This window comes from Punica granatum, chromosome 2 (assembly GCF_007655135.1).
Source record: "Punica granatum isolate Tunisia-2019 chromosome 2, ASM765513v2, whole genome shotgun sequence".
Classification (NCBI taxonomy): Eukaryota; Viridiplantae; Streptophyta; class Magnoliopsida; order Myrtales; family Lythraceae; genus Punica; species Punica granatum.
The window spans coordinates 40,915,049-40,935,164 of record NC_045128.1 but is presented as its reverse complement, the minus strand read 5'-3'; the positions used below and the strand labels follow the sequence as shown (position 1 = coordinate 40,935,164).

General features: G+C 42.2%; 4 protein-coding genes and 2 pseudogenes across 5 annotated transcripts; 5 read left to right on the top strand and 1 right to left on the bottom strand.

Moving 5' to 3' along the window:
* The first annotated feature begins 4,089 nt into the window (after window positions 1-4,089).
* On the top strand, window positions 4,090-5,132 carry LOC116194011 (EP1-like glycoprotein 2). The gene is made up of 2 exons (XM_031522744.1): window positions 4,090-5,049; window positions 5,094-5,132. Exons 1-2 carry the CDS (start codon window positions 4,090-4,092, stop codon window positions 5,130-5,132), a joined length of 999 nt encoding a protein of 332 aa, XP_031378604.1.
* LOC116194622 (G-type lectin S-receptor-like serine/threonine-protein kinase SD2-5) lies at window positions 5,121-6,661 on the top strand. The gene has a single exon (XM_031523472.1). The coding sequence runs from the start codon at window positions 5,167-5,169 to the stop codon at window positions 6,427-6,429; it is 1,263 nt and encodes a 420-aa protein (XP_031379332.1). The 5' UTR covers window positions 5,121-5,166; the 3' UTR covers window positions 6,430-6,661.
* Window positions 6,662-7,997: 1,336 nt separating this feature from the next.
* LOC116194620 (inosine-5'-monophosphate dehydrogenase 2-like) lies at window positions 7,998-11,862 on the top strand. The gene is made up of 5 exons (XM_031523471.1): window positions 7,998-8,226; window positions 9,616-10,654; window positions 10,754-10,933; window positions 11,204-11,458; window positions 11,584-11,862. The coding sequence occupies exons 2-5, from the start codon at window positions 9,656-9,658 to the stop codon at window positions 11,653-11,655; spliced, it is 1,506 nt and encodes a 501-aa protein (XP_031379331.1). The 5' UTR covers window positions 7,998-8,226; window positions 9,616-9,655; the 3' UTR covers window positions 11,656-11,862.
* A 168-nt stretch (window positions 11,863-12,030) lies between these two features.
* On the top strand, window positions 12,031-15,290 carry LOC116194618 (G-type lectin S-receptor-like serine/threonine-protein kinase SD2-5). 2 transcript variants are annotated; one of them, XM_031523469.1, is made up of 2 exons: window positions 12,031-12,942; window positions 13,094-15,290. In XM_031523469.1, the coding sequence occupies exons 1-2, from the start codon at window positions 12,474-12,476 to the stop codon at window positions 15,124-15,126; spliced, it is 2,502 nt and encodes an 833-aa protein (XP_031379329.1). In that variant the 5' UTR covers window positions 12,031-12,473; the 3' UTR covers window positions 15,127-15,290. The 2 variants fall into 2 exon arrangements, with proteins under 2 accessions (XP_031379329.1, XP_031379328.1); XM_031523468.1 differs by having other exon boundaries at window positions 13,064-15,290.
* Window positions 15,291-15,615: 325 nt separating this feature from the next.
* On the bottom strand, window positions 15,616-16,846 carry LOC116194009 (annotated as a pseudogene).
* Window positions 16,847-16,990: 144 nt separating this feature from the next.
* LOC116194008 lies at window positions 16,991-19,428 on the top strand (annotated as a pseudogene).
* The last annotated feature ends 688 nt before the right edge of the window (window positions 19,429-20,116 follow it).

Below are 20,116 nucleotides of genomic sequence, written 5' to 3'. Positions count from 1 at the left end.
CCTACCCTGTTGAATCATGGAATCGGAACTTGTATTATACTACAGGTTCTGGGTACCATGTTGGAACTTGTAAATTTTTTGTCTCTCTAAATAAAACTGAAAATATCTCATTCATAATTAGTAATCACGGCAAATATAATATTGACATAGATTTAGATTAATCCACAACAATAAAAAATAATATGTCTCATCAATCCATCCACAAAACTAAACATCCATAATACGATCTCACACAACAAAAAGTAATATGTCCTTACAATATATCCATGAACTAAACATTGTAAAAAAAATTAGCGACGCACAAACATGGCTTAGTAATATATGTCTGAATAGTCCTCCACGAATCACCAAAATTCTTTTGATACTCATCTAGCACTTGTGCGACACATACAAGGGCATATCTGATTTGTCTTGCAAACCAAGCAAAGTTAATCAAAAACCAAATTTAGAATTTTTTTTTATGATCTACTACAATTCATGTTTCCATCGGTACCTTAGACTGATCGAGAACACAAGAATGGAGACTACTTTTTCAAAGCAGGAGCCCAGCACTCCAGAAGAGCAGAGCAAATACATAAAGGCCAACAAAGTGCCTAGATTTATCGAGTCAAGAATTACAGTTACAAAGGAACAAGAATGCATAACAGAACCTTAGACTGATCTAGAACACTAGGATGGAGACTACTTCTTCGGAGCAGGAGCCCAAAAAATAGAGCAAATACATAAAGGCGAATAGAGTGCCTATATTTATCCAGTCAAGAAGTAAACCATGAAATAAAGTTAAAATTACCTTGTAACTGTTCCACACATTAATCCATCATAATCTCTGTCGTGGCGCCGCTGAGTTCTATAAAAAGAAAACCACAAGAAAATAAAAAGTTAAAAGAGTAAGTGAAAATTAGATGAAAAGAATAACCATGAAATAAAGTTAAAATTACCTTCCTCATACTTTTCCGCATCTTCCAAATATTGTTCAATGGTGATTGGAGTTGGAGAACAACGCAACCAATCTTGTGCGCGTATCAAAGCTTCCACAAATTTTGGAGTAAGTGAACTACGAAATTGATCAAGAACCCAACCAGATGTGCTGAAAGCCGACTCTGAGGCTACTGTGGACATCGGAATGGCTAAAATATCTTTTGCCATACAACTTAGTACCTTGTAGGTTGACTTCTTATCATTTCACCACCTCAATACATTAAAGGAATCACTTTCTAGTTCGGTAGGACTACCAAGATATTGCTCCAATTCATACTTAGACCCCATTTCTTGAATATTTTCATCATCTTCACGCCAACCTTTCACTTGTTTCTTCGGATTCACAATCTTGACACAACTACTAGTTATACCCATTGAATACCATTGTAAATTCACTTTTTTTTCTCCACCTTTCATATATAAAAATAATTGTCAATACTATTTCTAACATAAGAGTAGTATCTTTCAAAAGTCAGATCGTTAACTAGTCATATAAAACATTCTACAATATTATCTTCGACTTAGTGATTATATTTAAGTGAATAAGTTTCAGAAAAGTATTATGTAGAGAACCAATCGTATTAAAAAATATATATTTGTAGAATTGGAAAATAAAAACTAATACTATATAGATATCAAATTAGATTAAAAAGATAAGGCCCGGAGCTTAAGTGAGCTTGGTGATGTGAAGTTGTTTGTTCAATACTACATAAGAATATATTTTTTTTTCGATTATAAAAGAGACCCAAGGCCTAGTACAATGAAAGAAAAATCATAAATAACTAATAATAGTACACTGGTAGTCCCAGTGGGTATCGAACCCGCGACCTCTTTGTCAAGAGCCGAGGGCGTGCGCTATTGTGTTACACTTTCTTTTGATTAAGAGTAGTATTTTTCAATACTATCTCTAACATAAGAGTAGTATTTTTCAAAAGTCAAATCGTTAACAAGTTACAGTTTTTTTAATATAATAATTGTTGATGATACTATCGTTGTTCCAAAATTGGTCATATATAACATTCTACAATTTCATTTTCGACTTACTGATTATATATAAGTGAATAAGTTTCATAAAAGTATTACGTAGACAACCAATTGTATTAAAAATATATATTTGCAGAATTAGTGAACAAAAATAAATACTATATAGATATCAGATTAAAATAAAAATATAAGACACGGAGCTAAAGTGAGCTTGGTCATGCGAAGTCGTTTGTTCAATCGTTGCATCTTAAGGCATGGGGCACGGTTTTCATCTTCCCGATGCCCAACATAAACAAGCACGCACAGATGGGCTATTGGACCCAGCAACAGTCCCATCAGAATCCTACGGCACCAAATCCCTTTCTGATCCAAAGGTTCACCGTATTATCGGACCAGACGATCTGCAGGGATCTCATACATGTTCATATGTTATAGCTTTGGAAGAGGAAGATGGCAAACATTTCATCTTGGCATGTTCTACTGCAGTAAAGTGCATATATGTGTGCGTGTGTGTGTGAAAGGCCAATGTATTAATTCTCAAAAAAAAAAAAAAGAAGGCCAATCTACGTGCTATCTTCCCTGTGAAGTACGGGACCATGGAGACATGCGACCATGGCTTTTTTTATTAACTTTACTGAAAGGGGAGTAGTTGCAAACTTGCATATCGAAGTCAGCATGCACCTTAATTAGGTCCATCTCAACCCAGCAGGCACGGCACTCGGGGTGGAAGAAAGTAGACCCAAAACAGAGGTTAAAAGACTGCTTTACCTCTGGTAAAGCCAGGATACCCCTCCGAGGCTTCATCTTTGATTGCAAAAAAAACAATTGATTGTTTTCTATTTTTTCTGGTTATTTTATTTCAACTTGATCTCCATCATGATTCCAAACTATCTTTAGATTTTAGTAAAATCCCAAGTTCGTTTATGGCCGGCGCCAACTTTACCCTGTAGGCTCAAAATTTGAGAACTTAATGTTCCCTCTCAAAGAGGGCTGTCAACTCACCATTTTCGGACTTCGATTATGTAAAAGGTTGATTGCAGGGTGATCTTGTGCTGGGTCGATAAAGCTGGGGCAGCCGGAATAACTCCAGATGATGTCTCTGCACATATAAGGCATCCCTTTTGGTTTATAATTATTGAGCTCATTCTAGACTAGACTTTGAAGCAGAAGATCTAGACAGAGGCAAAGCAAACCATGGATGATTATATTCTACAGTCATATGTATACAAATAATCAAAAAGAAAAAGGAAAAGGCAGCAGACAGAATTATGCCTAGGATCCGAAATGTTTGAAATTCTTCAGGAAACTTGCACGATCCTGTTCAGCGATCAGACGTTTTCTTCAAATGATGTATGGGTTTATTCCGATAACTTCTCAGACTAAACCCCTGCTGTACGCTAGAAGCAGCGGAAGCAGAAGGAGGAGGTGAAAGCCCGACCATGTTCAGATGCAAGATTTGCCCGTGTCGTCCATTTGTATAGCTGCTGTAGCTCTTCTTTCTGCTTTCTCACCAATTAAAGCGCTACCCAGTACTGCAAGCCTTTCCACTCCATGGACCCTCACCCCCGACTCCTACAACTTGCAGTTCCGCGATGGATCGACCGCCGGGCCCATCTTGGAAAAAGCGGCAGGAACCAACTCAAGATAATGTCTCTGAAGTCCGAACATATAACTCATCTCTTTCGGTTTATAATTATATACTTTGAAGCAGAAGATCTAGAAAAAAAAGCACTCCATTGATCATTATATTCTGTCTATATATGTATTTATAAATCCAAAAGCTGGAAAAAGCAGCGCGTGTCCAGGATTGGTAATTCTGATAACGCAGCGCGTGTCCAGTGGTCAGGCTGTTATTCTTCAAATAACGCATGGTTTATTCTGATAATTGCTCAGATAAAACCATGCAATGCCTGTAGCAGAAGAAAAGAAGAAGTTGGGTTTTGCAGAACACCCGAAACAAAGGTGAAAGCCCACCCATGTTGAGACGCAAGATTTGCCAACGTTCTCAGGTTGCAGCCATTTATACAGCTGCTATAGCTCTTCTTTCTGCCTTATCATCAATTAAAGGACAATCCAGTAGTACAACCTTTTGCAACTCAATGGACCCTCACCCCCAACTCTTACAGTATGCGGTTCCTTGATGGATCGGTGGCAGGGTCTATTTTGGAAAGAGGGGATTATGGTTGTGGCTTCTACCGCACTGATGAAGGTCACCTCTTTACCATTTTCTACCTCATGGGCAACCGGGGTCGCGGCACTGCTGCCTATCCTGTTGGTTGTTACTCACAGGTGGTTTGGTCTGCAAATAGGAACAACCCCGTTGAGTACAATGCCAAGTTGGAGCTAAAGTCAGATGGAGATTTGGTACGAAAAAATGCCAATGGGACCATTGCTTGGTCCACCAATACTTCTGGCAAGTCTGTCGTAAGTATGAACCTGGACGAATTTGGCAATCTCATGCTGAACGATAAAAACGATGCAGTGGTCTGGGAATCAGTGAGTCACCCAACGGATGTACTGGTGCCAGGGCAGAAACTAATGGTGGGACAAAAACTGACTCCTGGTTCTTCTTCAACAAATTTCACAGAGCATGCTCTCGTGGAGACGAACCCTCCCCTGGCCTATTACAGCACGAACTTTAGTAATTTAAGCCTTGATAGTTCTAGTTATGTTGAATTTCGGAGTGGAAGCTTGGCGCTGGTCTCTTTTTCTAATAATCTAAATCTCCCGGTATTCTCATTCCGGGCATCAACATCTCAACCGTTCGTCAGGTTGAGCTCTGACGGGCATTTGAAAGTGTATGAGTGGCGTGAGAATCAGTGGCAAGAAATTGCCGATATCTTGACTAGGGAAATAGGCGACTATGGGTATCCTTTGCTTTGTGGGGAATATGGAATCTGCTCAAACGGGCAGTGCACTTGCCCTGCATCAAGGAATCCCAGTGGGACCCCATATTTCAAACAGCTAGATGACAGGAACCGGAGTTTCGGGTGTCCGCTGACTACTCCCTTGTCTTGTGATGATCCACAGAATCACAGCTTTGTAAAGCTCGAGAAGTTCACCTACTTCACTGTCAGCAAGCAGGATGTTAGTAACACAAGTCTAGAGAGGTGTCAAGAAGCCTGTGCAAGGAGCTGCTCGTGCAAGGGTGCCTTCTACTCACCTTCTAGAAGCTATTGCTCCTTGCAAGCCCAGGTGCTCTCAATGATAAGCGACTATTCAGTAGATGTATCTGCTTATATCAAAGTGCAGAACATCTCTTCTGAGATATCCCCATCACCACTGCCACCACCTCCTCCTTCAAATCCCACGACTGACACGGATTCCAGCCCCGCGAGGAAAGCTAATCGTCTTCCATTAATACTTGGACCTGTCTTGGGCTCTTTGATTCTTCTCGTGGTTGCATTGGTTCTCTTCATCTGGAAGAGACGAGCTGCTGATGAGGCAGACGAGGACTATCTAGATGAATTGCAAGGAATGCCCACTATATTTCCATACAACGAGCTCAAATCTGCGACAGAGAATTTCTGCAAGAAGATCGGGGAGGGTGGGTATGGCTCAGTTTTTCAAGGCACCCTAGCTGATGGCACGAAAGTTGCAGTAAAGCGTCTTGAAGGCTTAGGACAGATCAAGAAGTCCTTCCTAGCAGAAGTGAAGACTATCGGCAAAATCCATCACGTCAACTTGGTGAGACTTTTAGGATTCTGTGCTGAGAAATCGCACGGGCTACTGGTCCACGAGTTCATGTCCGGGGGATCTCTTGATGGGTGGATTTTCCACGAGGCGGCTGGCGGGGTTGTGCTTGACTGGCAACGGAGAAAGAAGGTTGTCCTCGACATAGCAAAAGGATTGAATTACCTCCATGAGGATTGCTGGCAGAAGATAATCCATCTCGACATTAAGCCCCAGAATATCCTCCTCGATGAGAACTTGAGTGCAAAGGTGTCTGACTTTGGGCTGTCGAAGCTTGTCGAGAGGGACAAGAGCCGGCTGGTGACGACCATGAGAGGAACACCTGGCTATATAGCCCCCGAGTGGTTGAGCGGGTTGATTACAGAGAAAGCAGATGTCTACAGCTTCGGGGTGGTGGCTTTGGAGATCGTTTGTGGCCGGAAAGTCTTCGAAAGCTCCCAGAGCGAGGAAGACAGGTTTCTTCTGCATCTTCTTAAGAGGAAGGCGGAAGAGGACCGGTTGCTCGATATGGTTAATGCCTATGGGATGGATATGCAGTTGTACGGACCTGAAGTTGCCAACATGATCAAGCTAGCTGCTTGGTGTTTGCAAGCTGACTATACCAAGAGACCATCCATGTCGATGGTCATTCAGGTCCTAGATGGAGTTATGGAAGTAAAAGATAACCTAGATTTCAACTTTTGGAATCGTCCTGTCACTGCTGGCCCGGGTAGGAATCGAGCCGGTGCTCCTAGTGCTCCTCCATTGCCTTGGATTCTATCTGGCCCTAGATAAAACCCGCGAAGTAATTGAGATGACTTCTACTCTCACCGTCTCGTTTGCTCATGGTGAAACAAACTAGTTGCAATTACTCTAACCTGCATTTCCATTTCCTTTACATTTTCCCTTCAAATGTCCTGCCATTGGTTGCTCTCAAAAAGTTGAATACAGCTGCATTCGCAATTTGAAAGGAGTGTACAACTGCATTCTCATATTTCACAGCCTTGTTTGTACGACGGACTCTGAACTGTCGATACTTCTTATGATTCTATAAACCTATCCTACATACTCTCTCTTCCATAAGAGTAGTGTTTTTTGAAAGTCAAATCGTGAACAGGTCACAGTTTTTTCTGGATAATTATCGTTTCTACTATTGTTGCTCCAAAACTAAAATCAAAGTGATATATAACATAGTACAGTTTTATCTTCTACTTATAGCGTGATTATATATATATATATATATATCAGTGAATAAAATATATATTTGCAAACTTGGAACATTAAAATAATTATTATATAGATGTCAAAGTTGTTCTTCGAAAAATATTTATTTGATAAATTGGAAAACTCGATGTGTTAAGAGATTATGATTAAAAGGTTTTAACAAAGAAACTTCGTGCAAATATGGTATGTGAATATACATAGAAATTAAAAAAACTTTAAAAATTACGCAAATATCTACATTCTTCTACAAAATTTTTATTTATTAAGTATATTTATAAAAATTTTAAAAAATTAAAAAATTGAGATATATTATGTAGATAAACATGAAATATGAAAATCTTAAAATAGGTAACAACATCGTATCGGAGAATAATTATTTAAATTTTTTAAAATTCAATAAATTATTATTTGTAAATAATATTTAAAACTTGCAAAAATTCACATTTTATTGAATGATATTATGAAATTTTACAGGTTTTAAAAAACTATAAAATTTTCATCGAGTAAGATATTCTACATTCATGAGGCTGGGTGCATCCCGATTTTGCTTTTGTATAGACATAGATATATAAATATATATATATATATATGTACACACAATGTAAAGGTACAATTTTGGCGTGTTATAAATTAATTTAAAATATAATTAACTAAATGTAGGAATTTTTTTCGACTAAAATTAATTAATTAATTTTGGCAATTGCCTCCTGAATTTTCAATTTTATTTAATATTTGTCCGAAAAGTTATTATTTGCTCATGCTAGAATGCATTATGTATGTCAAGTTATTCCTTTGCCGGCGCTGGAATAAAATTCTAGCTCCGTCTTTGATTTTGGATTGGCGCCTTATGTCATTATACTAATTCCCTTTCCTCGAATTTCTTTTGGCTTTACGCCCGTTGACCACCTGATTACCTTTATTTTATCGGAATTTTAATAAATTTGTATTAAAAATGGTAAATAATAAATATATGGAAAAAGGAAGTGAAAAGTCATGGATATTAATGATCAGGAAAAAGAAAGATCTACCGAGAAACGAAACAGGATGAAGACAAAAGGGGAGACGGCGCTTCTCCACCGTTGATCTGACTCGTCCGAATTATCCCCCGACATATATTACTCGGAGAAAGGGGAAAAAGCTTCGAGCTTGAGTGCTTTTCGTTCTCTCTCTCTCTCTCTCTCTCTACAGTCAAATCTCAGTCGCCGCCTTGCCCTTTCCCTCTCCTTCTCCATCCTCAGGGCGCCAGGCTTCGTCTTCTCGCTCTCTTCTCACTCCATACCAAACCCGACGGTGGTGGCCGCCGCCTCTGCTCGCTCGGTCGCCTCAACCTCGCGGCGCTCGGCTTTGCTCTGCTTTTCCCGTCACCAGGTGAGTCTTCCTTGCTTCCGTCATAATCCCGTTCTTAATGTTCTTTTTTGATTTGGTTGCTGATCGATGAGGTATCATTGCCTGCTTTGCTGAACCAATCCGACGTATTGTTGCTCTACTGGATGTTGCTTTTCTTCATATACTAAATTATCCTTGTTTTCCTGTGGGTCACATTCCTTTTTTTCCCGGACAAAAACCTCAAGTTTTTTTTTAATGAGCTTTGTCTACATGTTAGTGGTGGCGAGCATTTTTCCCTAAGAAGTGAACATAAGAACCCCATTATCATTATTTTTCAAGTAAATTGTTGCTTTTCTTCATATTAAACTATCCTTATTTTCCTGTGCGTTACATTTCATGCCTTTTTTCCCCGGCCTAAAAGCTCAGTTTTTTAATGGGTTTTATTTACATGCTAGTGGAGGTGAGTACTATTTATCCTTAAGAAGTGACGTAAGAATTAGGGCTAACAATATTTCACACGACACACGATAACACGACACGGAGTTAAACGGGTTTTGATTGGATATTTTTTATAATCGGTCTAAACGGGTCAAACCCGTTTAAATACGATTAATAAGCGTGTCTTATCAGTTGAACCTGTGTAACCCGATTATACACAATTAAATCTATTTATTTAAACATGTTTAATCGTGTTTCTATAATCATGTAACTCGTTAACTCGTTTATGTATTTGGATTTACCAAAATATCCTCATGTAATCCTAACTTCCCAAGTCCCTAACCTAATTTCTTTTCATTTCTTTCACCCAATTCAACATATGTCGTGTTAACGTGTTCGGATAAACGAGTTAATTAGACAAACATGTCGTGTTAATGTATCCGGGTAACTGAGTTGATTGGATAAATAAGTTGTGTTAACGTGTTTTGATAATGTTTATAATCGTGTCGTATATACGTGTACTTATTATGACACGTTTCGATAAACGGATTTAAACGTGTCGTGTGTGGGTTTTCAAAATCTAACCCGTTTAATAATCGTGTCGATGACACGAACCCGTTTAAACACGACGCGTATAAACACAACACGACACGAATTGCCACCCCTAGTAAGAACCGTATTCTCAATTTTCAGGAAAGCACGTTACTTCCATCCAAAGTTTGCTCCTTTCTCGAAGTTTTTCTTTGCGTTAGTATTCAGTTTCTTGCACTTGATTTTGCCTTCTCTTGAATTGGTGAAACTCGCTGTGTTTTCGTGTGTCTAAGCTGTGCATTTTAATTGCGCGCAGAACATAATCGTTTCCTCTGCAGGCACACAGCTCAATTGTTAATCCCAATTTGTGCATCTTATGGTTATGTAATTTTCTTTCTGTTGATTCATGAAGACGCTATAAAGCTTCATTTTAATGGGATTAATTGATGGACGATGTTATAGGATATCGCAAGGTGGGGCTTTGAGCAGTAAAGAAAGAGAAATGGAGTTTGAAGATGGGTTCAAGCCAGAGAACCTGTTCCGGCAGGGCTACTCCTATACTTATGATGACGTCATCTTCCTCCCCGGGTACATCGGCTTCCCCGTTGACAAAGTGGACCTCTCCACAAAGCTCACTCGCAACATTTCCCTCTCCATTCCCTGTGTGTCCTCCCCCATGGACACCGTCACAGAGTCTTCCATGGCTCGGGCCATGGCCGCACTCGGTGGCATAGGTATCATCCACTCCAACTGCCCTCCTGATGAGCAGGCAGCCCATGTCAGAGCAGCAAAAGCCCACCGCTTCCCCATCCTCTCCAATCCCATTTTCCGATCACCCTCTGATCGTATATCCTCCCTGGATGACTTTGCTACCAGCCCCTGCATCCTCGTTACCCAATCTGGAGATTCCAAGAGCAAGCTAATTGGGTACATATCTCAGTTTCAGTGGATGGAACTTCCAGACGGCAGCAAAGAAGCTCCCTTAGCTGATTACATGGTCAGTTCTGTGGATTTCGTTGGCTGGGATTCTGACTTATCCCAGATCGTGGAATACTTCGATGCGAAGGGCCCAAAAGTTGACTTTGCACCAGTTGCTGGGAGGAGTGGAGAGATAGTGGATGTGGTGGCGAGGGCTGATGTAGAGACACTGAGAGGATACCCGAGATTATTGGGTGGAGGGTCAGTGGGGCCGGATGGGGAGTTGATGGTTGGGGCAGCTATAGGCACAAGGGAGTCCGATAAGGTGAGGCTGGAGCACCTGGTGAAGGCTGGCGCTAATGTGGTAGTCCTAGACAGCTCTCAGGGGAACTCCATCTACCAGATTGAGATGATCAAGTACATAAAGAGAACGTACCCGGAGCTGGACCTCATAGGCGGGAACGTGGTTACCATGTCCCAGGCTGACAACTTGATCAAGGCTGGGGTCGATGGGCTCAGGGTTGGAATGGGCTCTGGCTCCATTTGCACCACACAGGAAGTTTGTGCAGTTGGGCGAGGCCAGGTACTGCATGGTTGCTCTGTTCAGATTTTAGGCTGTTGTTATATCCCTCGATGATTTCTTCCAGTCTAATTGCCTTTCTGCTTTTTATGTATTAACCAGGCTACGGCAGTTTACAAGGTCTCATCAATTGCCTCCCAGAGCAAGGTACCAGTCATAGCTGATGGTGGCATTTCAAACTCTGGGCATATTGTCAAAGCTTTGACACTTGGGGCATCAACAGTTATGATGGGAAGTTTCTTAGCAGGAAGCTCCGAGTCTCCCGGGGCATATATGGTTCAGGTATGGATTCTTAGGGCCTGCATATGATTTTTAATTTTGTGCCATGGAGCATGTTTGGTGTAAGAAATTTTCTAGGAGGCAAACTCTCACGCAGCCCACCAAATAAGAGGAAAATAGATAGAACATAGTTATCTGGTCTTTTGATTCCCCCCCCCCCCCCCCTTACCTTGTGTTTTGTGTACTTGCTCTCTCAAAATGTGTTACTCTAAGCGTTCAATTATTGATTGTTGTTATTGTACATGTTCGGTTCCCGGTGTGCTACTGACGCAGGATGGCCGGCGAGTAAAGAAATATCGGGGCATGGGCTCACTGGAGGCCATGACCAAGGGGAGTGATGCTAGATACTTGGGGGACACAACCAAACTGAAGATTGCTCAGGGCGTTGTCGGTGCAGTTGCAGATAAAGGATCGGTTCTGAAGTTTGTGCCTTACACGGTGCAAGCTGTTAAGCAAGGACTTCAGGATCTCGGAGCTGCTTCTTTGCAAGATGCCCATGACTTATTGAAGTCTACCCTAAGGCTTGAGGTAGGTAGTAGTCGTCAGCATGGTAGATTAGCAGTAGTACTACAAGCATCAGAGATGAAGTAATTTTCATGTGACCGATTATTTTCTAATTTGATTTCCCTTTCAATTTTGCTGCTTCCGTATAGGTCCGTACAGGAGCTGCCCAGGTCGAAGGTGGAGTTCACGGGCTGGTTTCCTATGAAAAGAAGCCTTTCTGATTCGTTTTCATTTCTATCCGGCTTGGACTTTTCCTCTGCAACTGTCTGTACCGATGAAAAGAATGTACATTCGGTGGGAGAAGATTGCATGAGAAGCTTATGAAATTCACTCTTTTTTTTTTTTTTCGAAGTGGATGACGAATCCATGTTTTTTTCTCATGCATGGCGTAACTATTGCAGAGTGATTCTTGGAAGTTGTTACTGAATTTTTGCCGGTGTGAATGTGAATGCTGACGTGTTTTCCTTTGCGGACTTTGACAGAACTGGTAGGGTCATACTGACAGCTATAATGAGTGGGACATGATTTAAAAATTGACAAGATTAGCTAGGGACCGAGTTGTTTAAGCTGTTGATCCGTATGTATTTATTTCTTCTCCTATGAAGAATTTAAGAATCAAGAAACAAAACCGGTGGCCTGTCAAAACCATTCGCCTTATCGGGAGCTGCCCGTTTGTTGTTTCTTCACGTGCCTTCGCCGATCTCGAGTCGTGGCTTGCAGGCAGGAGTACTTTGACATTCTGCTGTTCATTTCCACTTTTAAACCTCCTTTGTCTTAAATATTCCAAGAATCTTACCATCGAGAAACTGTTTTTGGAGCTGTAGTTTTGTATTGATGACTGCCTAGGAGCAAATTAACATGGAGAGATGAAGAAGGGAAAAAAAGTTGATGATGTTCAGTAAAGAACAAGAGGACCATATCCAAAGTTGACTTGAAGGCCTTCGTCTTGAAGCAAACAAATCACAAAGACCGAAAACTGCCCTGTTTACTGTTCTGGTTCTTCTTGCCCTTCTTCACATGCTTTCATTGATCTCTAATCATGTCTCCAGGCAAGAAAAATCTCTCTCTCTCCAGCTCATTTCTTCAACTTCTCCTTCCCTTCCTGTTGACTTCCTCCTTCCTCTGTCCAATCGATGCCCAACCTTTCGATTACCCAACTGCAAGCCTCTCCACAACATGGAAGAACAGTGCCACTGCCAATCACTCCGTGGAATTCACGGACGGATCCACTGTCAGGGCAGTCCTCCTCAGGGGAACCTTCGGGCCGAAATACGCCTGCGGGTTCTACTGCAATGGAGCCTGCGATACTTACCTCTTTGCCATCTTCATTGTCCAGACAAACAGCGTCTCTTACATCGTTGGACCGAATTACGGGTTCCCGCAGGTGGTTTGGTCTGCTAATAGAGATTTCCCAGTTAAGGTCAACTCGACATTGGAGCTCACATCAAGCGGAGATTTGGTTCTGAAGGATGCTGACGGGACTGTAGCTTGGTCCACCGACACTTCAGGTAGATTGTTTCTCAGCCTATTTACTCGCTGGAGCTTTTCAATATTGGTTTTCCTAGTTTCATTTCTGCAAAAAAAAGTCAGGTGGCAAGGAAATAGATGAGCTGATATTTGCCCTTACAGATAAATCTGTTGCTGGCTTGAACTTAACAGAAGCGGGCAATCTTGTGCTGTTTGATGAAAACAATGCCACGGTTTGGCAGTCATTTGATCATCCAACAGACTCATTGGTGCCCGGACAAAGACTATTAATAGGCCAGAAACTGACTCCCAATGTTTCCTCCACGAACTGGACTGAATTTGGTATGCTTTCATTTGGCTTTACTGCATCAGGCTTGTATGGTCTCGTAGGGACTAACCCCCCTGAGGTCTATTACCAATTTGATTACATTCAGGTGACTAGCCATGACATGGGTTATGCTGAATACATGAATGGAAGCTTAGCATTATTCGTGAATTCTGAACTGAACAAAACTATGATTGAGATTCCCTCTGCAATGTCTGCCCAGTACATGAGGCTTGGTTCTGATGGGCACTTGAGAGTTTACGAGTGGAGCCAAAATTCAGGTACATGGGAACAAGTAGCTGATCTTTTAACCGGGTATCTAGGGGATTGTGCTTATCCTACAGCTTGTGGGAATTACAGCATTTGCTCAAATGGGCAGTGCTCTTGTCCTGTCACAAGTAATGGCATGTATTTCCAGCAAATTAATAGCAGGCGGCCGAATCTTGGGTGCTCTGAAATCACTCCATTGTCCTGTTCGGATTCTCAATATCATAGTTTAATTGAGCTCCAAGATGTTAACTACTTCACCTTCAATTCGGATCTTGAAAGCACTGACCCAGAAAGTTGTAAACAAGCCTGTGAAAAGAATTGTTGGTGCAAAGCTGCTATTTTTCGTTACAGGTCAAACTCCTCTGCTGGTTCTTGCTACTTACTATCCAAAGTGTTCTCACTGATGAACAATGATCTGGAGAAGACGCATTTTAACTCCACCGCTTACATTAAAGTTCAGAACGTGCCTCCCGCACCTAGTCCAACTAGAAAGAAAAGCCAGCTTCCTGTTATAATAGGGTCGAGCCTCGGTGCCTTATTTGTTGTGGTTCTTTTGGTTGGAGTCGTGATTTGGAAGACAAGAAGAGTTGATGATGAGGAGGAGATTTATCTAGATCAAGTACCTGGGATGCCCACTCGGTTCTCATATGAGATATTACAAGCCACGACTGAGAATTTCAGCAAGAAACTTGGTGCAGGTGGTTTTGGCTCTGTATTTGAAGGTACCTTGATTGATGGCACGAAAATTGCGGTGAAACAACTGGAAGGTTTGGGCCAGATCAAGAAGTCATTTCTAGCCGAAGTCGAGACCATTGGGAGCATCCACCATGTCAACTTGGTGAGATTACTTGGATTTTGTGCCGAAAAAATGCACAGGCTTCTTGTTTACGAGTTTATGGCTAATGGATCTCTGGATAGATGGATCTACCAGAAGAACAGTGAGCTCGTGCTTGAATGGCAGCAGAGGAAGAAGATAATCCTAGACATAGCAAAGGGACTAAACTATCTCCATGAAGATTGCAGGCAGAAGATCATCCATCTCGACATTAAGCCCCAGAATATCCTTCTCGATGAGAATTTCAATGCAAAAGTTTCCGACTTTGGACTGTCAAAGCTGATTGATAGGGACCAGAGCCAAGTCATGACGACCATGAGGGGAACTCCTGGCTATTTAGCACCGGAGTGGTTATTAAGTTCTGCGATCACAGAAAAAGTGGATGTTTACAGCTTCGGGGTTGTGATATTGGAAATAGTATGTGGAAGGAAAGTTTTTGATAGCTCCTTGAACGAGGAAGATATGCCATTACTGAATCTTTTCAAGAGAAAAGCAGAAGAAGAGCGACTTCTCGATATAGTCGACAAGTGCAGCGAGGACATGCAATTTCATGGACCTGATGCAGTCAACATGATGAGGGTCGCTGCTTGGTGTCTGCAAGCTGACTTCGCGAAGAGACCATCCATGTCAACAGTCGTAAAGGTGTTAGAGGGGGTTATGGATGTGAAAGTTGACCTTGACTATAACTTCTTCAATCTGTCAAGGGCGAAAGCACCTGTTGAAGTTGGTCAAAGGGAGAGTGAGTTTCGTGCCACAACTCCATTGTTACCATCAGTTCTTTCCGGGCCCCGATGAGACTTCGGGATACTGTTAATAAATTATATGCTTCGAGTAGAAGTCTTTTAATAAAGCTTACTTTTTATCACATTCTGCAGAACATTTTCTGCAACCATAAGGCTTTTGTTTTGAAACAGTCTTCTTTTCCTTTTCTATCGATCATTTCCTTACATTTTCTTGTACCCTTTCTGGAATCATAGTCTCATTTTGTGTGGGAAAATAGAGTAAATTGTCTCTATTTGTTGATAAAATTATTTTTTCCATAGTGAAAGAAGAGGCAGTCCAATGATCAAGGTAAATTATAAAGTCCCATAGGAGAAATTAATGCCATCTCAAACCACCTGTGCTTTAATTCTACGATCCTTAAAATATTCCAACTCTTACCTCCGAGAAGTGGTTCGAAATTGTAATCTGTTGTCGATTCATGTGGACCTGAAAAACATGTTGCTGTGTATTGGCAAGGCAATTGCTATTACCCAACCATGTGCGGTGGGTGGTTTCATTCATGGTTGAAAGTAAGGACTCGGAAAGATTAATATCAAAAGGTTGATTTGGCAAAATGATGTTCCGTAAAAAAGAAAGTGCGAGTTTTACAGTTGCAATGCTGCATCATACTTCACAAGTAATCCAGTGAGGAGATTTTATCAATATGGCGAGACTCACCGAGGGCTGGACAAGACCGAAGGCAACAATTGAGCGGTGACACCAATTGCATTCTTTTTATTGCTAACTCTAACAGTATAAGGTCCAGAAGTTATAGTCAAGATCATCTTCTACTCCAATAGCTCCCTCTAACACCCTAATGACTGTAGACATGGATGGCCTCAGTGTGTAGTCGGCTTGCAGGCACCACGCAGCGAGCTTCATTGTAGTCACAGCTTCCACTTCACACAACTGCAGGTCAACCAGAGGCTTATCGACCATCTCAAAAAATCGATCCTCTTCTGCTTCCTCTTAAGAAGATTCAGTAAATTCCTGTCTTCCTCATCCAGGGAGCAGTCGAAAAGTTTCCGACTGCAGACAATTTCCAGTATCACTACTCCGAAGCTGTACACGTCCACTTTCTCAGAGATCACACAGCTTAGCCACTCGGGGGCCAAATAGCCAGGTGTTCCTCTCACTGTGGTGATGACTTGGCTCTCATCCCTGTCGAGCAGCTTCGACAATCCAAAATCACAGAGCTTCGCATTGAAATTCTCGTCGAGGAGGATGTTTTGGGGCTTAATGTCGAGGTGGATTATCTTCTGCCTGCACTCCTCATGGAGGTAATATAGCCACTTTGCTAAGCGATGGAACTATTTTTAGTCTCCTCTATGTCGCTGTTCATTAGGGAGAACACCTCATACTGTAAGGAGCATTTCGTATAATCGTCAACTGTAGCGTAGAAGAAGGCAGCCTTGCAGGAGCAATTCTTTGCACATGCCTCTTTACAACTTATTGCAGTTACATTTTGGAAACTCCAACCAAAATCGAAATAGGCCACACCAGGTAGCTCGAGAAAGCTAACATTCCGGAAAGCTCCACGAGACAAGGGTAAAATCTCTGAGCAACCGACTCCAGGGTTGAAATATGCAGGACACCTGCACTGTCTGTTTGAGCAGATTCCGTATCTCCCACAAACAAAAGGATAACCACAATCTCCAACTTTCTCTGTCATCAGATCGGCGGTTTCTGTCCACTCAAAAGCCTCTCTTTTCCACTGGTATACTCTCAAATGCCCGTGAGAGCTGAACTTCATGTATTGCACAGGTCTTGACGTTACGATGGAAATTACAGAAAATTTACATTCGATGGATCCGGCGGTCATGGAGATCACTAATCTATCATTTAGATACTGAAGATAGGTTATATCTGTAGTTAAATAACAATAGTTGTTATAAAGATGAAGAGGTGGAGAGGGACGGGAATCTATGCCAGTTACGTTATATTGATAGCACAGTTGTGGAGAGTCAGTTAATACGAGACCAAAGAGCCCTTCTACGGTCAGAGAAAACGAAAGCAACCGAAATTCAGAGAGATTTGTTGTGGAAACACTAAAAGAGTCTGTTTCTGACCGGGTGCCAGTTTCTGTCCCACAAGCAGTGAGACTGTCGGGTGATCGAACGATTCCCAAACAGATATTATTCTTATCAATCAGCACAAGATTGCCTGGTCCCGTCAAGTTCATGCCTGCCACGGACTTACCAGAAGTGTTGGTTGACCAGACAACAGTCCTATCAGCATCCTTCAGCACCAAATCCCCACCTGACTCGAGCTCCAAGGTTGAGTTCATTTTCACAGGAGAGTTCCAGTTAGGAGACCACACAAGCTGTGGGGTACAACCAGCAGCAGGGGTGCTAGTCAAGCCGTAATCATAGCATGGCAGGATGAAAACGGGGAGGAAGTAATCTCCGGAGATCTGGGCTTCCATGCCATAGAAGCCAAAGCCGTAAGTCTCCATGTGCAGTACTGGCAGCAGAAAAGACCCATCAGTGAACCACTCTGCACAAAAGCCCACCGCTTCCCCATCCTCTCCAATCCCATTTTCCGATCACCCTCTGATCGTATATCCTCCCTGGATGACTTTGCTACCAGCCCCTGCATCCTCGTTACCCAATCTGGAGATTCCAAGAGCAAGCTAATTGGGTACATATCTCAGTTTCAGTGGATGGAACTTCCAGACGGCAGCAAAGAAGCTCCCTTAGCTGATTACATGGTCAGTTCTGTGGATTTCGTTGGCTGGGATTCTGACTTATCCCAGATTGTGGAATACTTCGATGCGAAGGGCCCAAAAGTTGACTTTGCACCAGTTGCTGGGAGGAGTGGAGAGATAGTGGATGTGGTGGCGAGGGCTGATGTAGAGACACTGAGAGGATACCCAAGATTATTGGGTGGAGGGTCAGTGGGGCCGGATGGGGAGTTGATGGTTGGGGCAGCTATAGGCACAAGGGAGTCCGATAAGGTGAGGCTGGAGCCCCTGGTGAAGGCTGGCGCTAATGTGGTAGTCCTAGACAGCTCTCAGGGGAACTCCATCTACCAGATTGAGATGATCAAGTACATAAAGAGAACGTACCCGAAGCTGGACCTCATAGGCGGGAACGTGGTTACCATGTCCCAGGCTGACAACTTGATCAAGGCTGGGGTCGATGGGCTCAGGGTTGGAATGGGCTCTGGCTCCATTTGCACCACACAGGAAGTTTGTGCAGTTGGGCGAGGCCAGGTACTGCATGCTTTCTCTGTTCAGATTTTAGGCTGTTATTATATCCCTCGATGATTTCTTTCAGTCTAATTGCTTTTCTGCTTTTTATGTATTAACCAGGCTACGGCAGTTTACAAGGTCTCATCAATTGCCTCCCAGAGCAAGGTGCCAGTCATAGCTGATGGTGGCATTTCAAACTCTGGGCATATTGTCAAAGCTTTGACACTCGGGGCATCAACAGTTATGATGGGAAGTTTCGTAGCAGGAAGCTCCGAGTCTCCCGGGGCATATATGGTTCAGGTATGGATTCTTAGGGCCTGCATATAATTTTTAATTTTGTGCCATGGAGCATGTTTGGTGTAAGAAATTTTCTAGGAGGCAAACTCTCACGCAGCCCACCAAATAAGAGGAAAATAGATAGAACATAGTTATCTGGTCTTTTGATTCCTCCCCCCCACCTTGTGTTTTGTGTACTTGCTCTCTCAAAATGTGTTACTCTGAGCGTTCAATTATTGATTGTTGTTATTGTACATGTTCGGTTCCCGGTGTGCTACTGACGCAGGATGGCCGGCGAGTAAAGAAATATCGGGGCATGGGCTCACTGGAGGCCATGACCAAGGGAGTGATGCTAGATACTTGTGGGACACAACCAAACTGAAGTTTGCTCAGGGCGTTGTCGGTGCAGTTGCGGATAAAGGATCGGTTCTGAAGTTTGTGCCTTACACGGTGCAAGCTGTTAAGCAAGGACTTCAGGATCTCGGAGCTGCTTCTTTGCAAGATGCCCATGACTTATTGAAGTCTACCCTAAGGCTTGAGGTAGGTAGTAGTCGTCAGCATGATAGATTAGCAGTAGTACTACAAGCATCAGAGCTGAAGTAATTTTCATGTGACCGATTATTTTCTAATTTGATTTCCCTTTCAATTTTGCTGCTTCCGTATAGGTCCGTACAGGAGCTGCCCAGGTCGAAGGTGGAGTTCACGGGCTGGTTTCTTATGAAAAGAAGCCTTTCTGATTCGTTTTCATTTCTATCCGGCTTGGACTTTTCCTCTGCAACTGTCTGTACCGATGAAAAGGATGTACATTCGGTGGGAGAAGATTGCATGAGAAGCTTATGAAATTCACTTTTTTTTTTTTCGAAGTGGATGACGAATCCATGTTTTTTTCTCATGCATGGCGTAACTATTGCTCCGTATTAATGTAAAAGTTTACTATAGAGTAAGCGCCTCTGCAGGTACCCGGCAGGAGGCATGATACCTGCGCTGAAAATACTTTGGTCTTCCAGAGTGATTCTCGGAAGTTGTTACTGAGCTTTTGCCGGTGTGAATGTGAATGCTGATGTGTTTTCCCTTGCGGAATTTGACAGAAGTGGTAGGGCCATACTGACAACTATAATGAGTGGGACATGATTTAAAATTGACAAGATTAGCTGGGGGCCGAGTTGTTTTAGTTGTTGATAAGAAATAAAGAATCAAGAAAAAAAAAAAAAAAAAACACAGTGGTCTTTCAAGACCATTCACCTTATCGGGAGCTGCCCATTTGTTGTTTCTTCGCATGCCTTCGCTGGTCTCCAGTCGTGGCTTGCAGGCAGGAGTACTTTCACATTCTGCTGTTCATTTCGACTTTTAAACTTCCTTTGTCTTAAATATTCAAAGAATCTTACCATTGAGAACTGTTTTTGGAGCTGTAGTTTTGCATTGATCATTGCCTAGGAGCAAATCAACATGGAGAGATGAAGGGAAAAAAAGTTGATTTGGTAAAAGATGATGTTCAGTAAAGAACAAGGGGACTATATTCTAAGTTGACTTGAAGGTCTTTTTTAAAATTTTCCG

Bases quoted from the DNA above. Each gene is read 5' to 3' on its own strand.
- LOC116194011 (XM_031522744.1), top strand. From the start codon at position 4,090: ATGCGGTTCCTTGATGGATCGGTGGCAGGGTCTATTTTGGAAAGAGGG. The intron at 5,050-5,093 runs GTTAGTAACACA...AGCCTGTGCAAG, and splicing joins TCACTGTCAGCAAGCAGGAT to GAGCTGCTCGTGCAAGGGTG.
- LOC116194622 (XM_031523472.1), top strand. From the start codon at position 5,167: ATGATAAGCGACTATTCAGTAGATGTATCTGCTTATATCAAAGTGCAG.
- LOC116194620 (XM_031523471.1), top strand. From the start codon at position 9,656: ATGGAGTTTGAAGATGGGTTCAAGCCAGAGAACCTGTTCCGGCAGGGC. The intron at 10,655-10,753 runs GTACTGCATGGT...TGTATTAACCAG, and splicing joins GTGCAGTTGGGCGAGGCCAG to GCTACGGCAGTTTACAAGGT. The intron at 10,934-11,203 runs GTATGGATTCTT...CTACTGACGCAG, and splicing joins CCGGGGCATATATGGTTCAG to GATGGCCGGCGAGTAAAGAA.
- LOC116194618 (XM_031523468.1), top strand. From the start codon at position 12,474: ATGTCTCCAGGCAAGAAAAATCTCTCTCTCTCCAGCTCATTTCTTCAA. The intron at 12,943-13,063 runs GTAGATTGTTTC...TTGCCCTTACAG, and splicing joins TTGGTCCACCGACACTTCAG to ATAAATCTGTTGCTGGCTTG.